Below are 5,401 nucleotides of genomic sequence, written 5' to 3' on the forward strand. Positions count from 1 at the left end.
TCCGCCTCCGCTGCAGAGATCACAGCTCTGGCAGCGGCTGTGGCCTCAGGACTTTATTCAGTCACCGGCTACGTATAGTTTACGCTGTGGACAGCCTGTCCTTTTGCTTAGGCACCTGAATGGCAGGGGTCTGCCTGCATCAGAGCTGAGAGTTCTGTGCTCAACTAAGAAAGGGGCCAGAAAGCCAACCGTCCCGTCGCTTCCGGTTCCTCGCCCCGTCTCCTCACTCGCCAGCAGTCAGTCCAGAAACAGCTTCCGGGAGCCCATCCGGGAGCGGCTGGAGCGGCGGATGTCGAACTTGGAGTCCCGGCACTTTTGGCAGACAAACACTTCCGGCACGTTGGATTTCCGGATTTTGGCACAGGACAGGTGAATCCAAGTATGGCACTCGTTACACTCTATCATCGGGCGGCCGGCAAATGGCTTCATGCAGAAGCAGGTGACGAGGTCCCACGAGTCATCGTCTGAAAGAGAGGAACACGTAAGAGGAAGGAAAGGGCATCTCCTGACCCCTCCCCACCAGAAGAGCTGCCCTCCACGGGGACAAGCAACAGAACCAGAACCCAACCTCCACTCACGGTGCCACCTCCCTCCCTGAGCGCATGGTAAGTGCACAGAAAGGGCACCCAGACTGTGGTCCCAGAGGTCACGGTGACGTGTGCACTCACAAGCCGCACTATCTGTATATTTCCAGGTCGGGCTCTCAGCTGTCTCTAGCGGCGATCACCCCCTCCCTAAGCACCTGCGCCCACCTTCCTGCACCCACCTCCCTGGAGACGGTGGGCGCCCTGAGGCAGGGACCTCCCCGAGACACCGGCTGACAATCACTCTCTTCTGACCAGAGCCAAGAGCGTGGCCGTCATCCCGGGACCACTCACCTGAATCCACCATGATGTCCTCGTCATTGCCAGTGCTGTCCTCGTCGCGGAACACCACCTGCTTCCCCTGCCGGACGATAGTCCGCTTGCCTTCAGTCTTTATTTCTTTGACCTGATCAGGTGACACGGTGGCACAGGAGCCGCTGGACGGAGTGTCGGAGTCCCAGCCCGAGCAGGGATCGCCAGGGGCCGGGGGCATACCCTGCAGGGTGGGACTCGTGGGGGTCTCCACATACGGATCGGCGGCTTCCAGCTTCAGCAAGCTGCCCATGTAGCCCTCCTTCCCGGGCCCCTCGCTGTCCCTGCGCTTCCTCTTCTTCTTCTTCTTCAGCTTGTCGGTCTTCTTTCTGTCGAGCAGGAAGTTACTGGGCTTGGCGCACTGCAAGAGGCTGGGCTGCAGGTGGCTAAAGCAGCGGTCGGAGACTGGCAGGGGCACCGCGGACGAGATGTCATTGAAGCCAGCGTCCCAGCCGTCGCTGTCAACGGTGCCTGCGGTGCTGTTGGCAGGGCTGGGGCTGCTCCTCAAAGGGAGTTCCTGAAAGGACGGAGGCAAAGGTTCCGGTTACTTCCACGGTCCCGGACTAGCCGGCCCCACAGAGATCTCCCAGGCACCCGGCAGGGCCAGGCCGCAGCTCTCACAGCCTCCGGCTCCCAGCTCTCCTCAGCACTGCTCTTTAGGAACAATGGCATTTGTGTTTCAGTGTGACCTTCCAGACAATGTGCCCCAGGAGAGGGGACCTCCTGTCCTGGCGGGACCCTCAGGAACCTGGCTGGGGCTCGGTGGACTGACAGGAGGGAAGACCCGCTCTCCAGCCCAGGATCCTTCCCTGACTGGAACCTCTCCCTCCCTCTGTCCTCCCTCAGGATGCATGTTTTAATTAAGTGAGTTTAAATTAGTTTTGAGAATTTCCCAGTACATTTTTTTAAAACTGGAGATATCCCAAAGTATTGCAAAAATTAAAGTGGGTAATTATTGCCCCAAAGCAGCGAGTGAGCTACACTCTGGTTCCTTCAGACCATTCGAGCATTTTATTTGCAAATAATGGCCACATTCTGAGTGGCACAAAGCAGGCATGATCCCGAGATGGTGATGCAAAGGATAAACCATTGCTGGGACCTGGGAGTACCGGGGTCCCTTCTTTTTAGCTTCGGTCAGTATGAACGAGGCTCTGAAGTTTGAGAACCATGGCAGTGCTGGTCCACAGTTCTGCCCATTGATCAGCAAAGGGGGGGGGGGGGGAGGGGGGGCGGGTAAATCCCTGAAATCCCACGGGATTGGGGCCGAAGTCCCCGCAGATTCTGTATGGGATGCGCACACCAACCAGGAAGCTGCTCGCCAGACTCCACCGTTCATTGGCCTGTGACCCAGGGCAAGGCGTTCCCACTCGTGCCCATGTCCTAGCTTTAAAATGGGGACAAATAATTTCACCTACCTCGTGCTGTAAGAGCCAAAACCAGTGCCTGGCCATAGTCAGCACTCAATAAATACTGGCCATTAAGAGCAGGCAGATAGTAAAGAATAGGGAATATGGTTAACATTGTAATAACCGCGTATGGTATCAGGTGAGTACTGGAAACAGCCGGGGGAACACTTTGTCAAGAGTATGTGCCCCAACCGGTTTGGCTCAGTGGATAGAGCGTCAGCCTGCAGACTCAAGGGTCCCAGGTTCAATTCCGGTCAGGGGCATGTACCTCGGTTGCGGGCACATCCCCGGTGGGGAGTGTGCAGGGGGCAGCTGATCGATGTTTCTCTCTCATCGATGTTTCTAACTCTCTATCCCGCTCCCTTCCTCTCTGTAAAAAATTAATAATATATTTTTTTAAAAAAAGAATATGAATGACTGTCCATTCACTATGCTGTACACCTGGAACTAATACGATACCATACTGAATGCAAACTGCAATTGAAATATTAAATTAAAAAAAAAGAGTAGGCTGATAGCAAATAGCTATTTGCAAGCAAACCTTGAAAGTTTACTAAATCATTTCTAGACAAGCCTGCATTTTATTTTCTACCAGCGTTTGAGGAACCATTTCCCAGGCTGGTCTAAGTTTCCAAGAAAGATTTTTGCCCAACTCCTATCTGCAGTCCTCCCACACAAGCCCTGGCGTCACTGCCAGAAAGGTCCCACCAGTGTGAAGATTACCTCCTTCGGATAAGGGATGTAGCCGGCATAGGCCAGGACGAAGGTGCAGAACTTGTTGAAATCCTCCACGGTCCTTCGTCTCTTGTACCCGGGGGAGTACTCCTGTGAGCAGGGAGAAGGGGGGTGTGTTTGAAAGTAGACACTTGTAGGTGGAATCACAAACAAAAGCAAGCAAGCTGGAGCTTTTACTGCTGCCAGCAACTCAAAAACACGCTGCAAGATTCACAAACACCTTAGAAACACCACCAGGTAAGCTCAGGTCAAGAAGGAACACTTTTCAGAAGGTTGAGAGTGGGGGTGTTGTGCCGATAATACTGGGAAACTGGCTAGGCGATAAAAGCTTGTCCAAAAGCCCATTTTTTAGCGCTCCCGGCATTTTCTGGTTATCTGTTCGCTTCCTCTCTGTGCTAATAACTACTTTTTTTGCTACAGGTTTTCCATTTTGAAAATAAGCTGCGGCTGCAGCTGTAACTGAAGCATTGAGTGACTTCAAAAGCCAACGGCTCCCTACCCTTCCCAGCTCACTCAAGCCTGACCCCTCCCCAGCCAGGGCTGCCTGGGGGCCTCCTCCCCGGGGTCCCCCCTGCACAGGCACTTCCTGCTGCTCCCTCTCCTACTCCAGCATCCAGAGGCCAGGCCCCCCGAAGGCTGCGCCGCTCCGGCAATAACCAGAACCGTCCCTGCCGGTCTGCCTGCAGCAGATGAAACACTAGGGGTTCTGGCTTTGGAGCTCGGTCCCCATTCAATCTAGAGGTGCCCTCACCGAGAATGAACTTTCTCCTTTTCCTGCTTTCAAAGGGAAGAGGAGAGCAGCTCGAGGAGAAAGAGCCTTTATTGGCTACCGAGCAAAACTCTACTTGGTTCTGGTTTATCACCTGCGGACCGACTGAGGCTTCCTAAGCATTTTATCACCCACCCCAGCCCCCTTCACAGAGCCCGAGGGCCCAGCGCCCCGCTGGGGTGGAAGCGAGGGAGAAAATGGGGGGTGGGCTCGGCCACCCAGGACAGGGCAGAGCGCGGCCGGCACCAGCGCGCCGCCAGCGGGTTTCCTTCCAGGGGCGCCACTTATCTTCTCAACATGGTTCCAGCAAACCACCTTCTCCCCCCACCTCTCGGCCCCCGGCCCCGGCCCCGGCCCCGGCCCCGGCCTCCGGCGGCGCGCAGGTTAGCGGAGCGCCGGGCTCAGCGCCGGACTCGGTGCAGGAAGCGCAGGAGATCCTGCCTCCGCCCCCGGGACCCGCTGACCGCCCTCCCTCCGGCCGGGGTGGGGAGGCAGCCCTCGGCCCTCAAACTCTCGGGAAAAACTTTTATTTCGGCGGGGAACGTGCAGAAGTGGGTCAGGAGCCGCGATGCCGAGTGGCGGTCGGCGGCGCCCTCGGGCGCGGGGCGGAGGGACCTGCGCCGCCCCCACCCCGCCCGCCGCGCCGCCGCCTTTAGGGAAAGCAGATGGCGGTGCGGCCCCCTCCCGCCCTCCCGCGGAAGCCGCCCCCCGCCGGCACTCGGCCCCGGAAGGTGCGGGGCCCATCCCGCGGGGGAGGGGGCGCGAGAAGCCGGCAGAATCGGGGGTCGGGGGATGGCAGGGCCCGCGAACCCCCGAGGCTTCAGCGCGGCGGGAGAGCGTACCCAGCGCCGCCTCCCGCGGCCCGACCCGCACCCCGGACCCTGCGGGCCTCGGGAGGGGAGAGGGGACCGCGGCAGGGGCGCCGACCGGGAAAACTGAGGGCCGATCCCCGGAAGGAGGAGTGGGAGGCGGGGCGAGCAAAGCCTGCGGGCGGGGGGCGGGGGCCCCGGAGGGGAATGCGAGCGCGCGGAGGATGGGGGGGGTCGACTCGGGCCCCCGCAGGGGTGGGAACCCCGAAAGACTAGGCTCCCCAGAGCCGGAGGGGGCGGGGGCCGCGCGGGAGTCAGGGGGCGGGGCGCGGGCCACTGGGCCCGGGGGATTAGGGGAGCGGGCGGGGGCGCGCAAAGCCGGGTCCCCGTCCGAGGGGGGCCGTGAGCCCCTCCGGAAGGAGGGTGAGGGGGCTCCTCAGAGAAGCGAGAGCGCGGGGCGGCGGCGCTCGGCCCGAGTCCCCGGGGGCGAGGAAGGGGTAAGCGAGGCTGCGGGGCGGGGCCCGGAGCGCAGACAGGTCCCAAGGCTACCGAGGCCCGGGAGGGGTCGCCGCTTACGGCCGCGGAGGGACGCCGAAGCGGGGGCCCCAGTGGGGGGCGGGGCTGGGCGCCGGGGGGCGACGACGGAAAGCTGGGGGAGGGCGGCGCTCGGGTAGCGGGGTCCGTCCGGCTCCGGGGAGCGAAGGACGGAGGTGGGGGTGGTCGGAGGGATCCGGGCGCAGCTCTCACCTCTGGGTGGAAGGCGGCGGCGCAGGAGTCGGAGTCCAT

At 60.5% G+C, this 5,401-nt stretch overlaps 1 protein-coding gene across 1 annotated transcript; it reads right to left on the bottom strand.

Annotated features, from left to right (window-relative positions):
• Positions 1-237: 237 nt before the first annotated feature.
• On the bottom strand, positions 238-5,401 carry PHF13 (PHD finger protein 13; the record flags this gene model as incomplete). The annotated part of the gene is made up of 4 exons (XM_081085488.1): positions 238-464; positions 879-1,413; positions 3,026-3,127; positions 5,363-5,401. 4 exons carry the CDS (start codon positions 5,399-5,401, stop codon positions 238-240), a joined length of 903 nt encoding a protein of 300 aa, XP_080941614.1.

The sequence above is a fragment of the Myotis nattereri genome, assembly GCF_964212035.1.
Source record: "Myotis nattereri genome assembly, chromosome: 3".
NCBI lineage: Eukaryota > Metazoa > Chordata > Mammalia > Chiroptera > Vespertilionidae > Myotis > Myotis nattereri.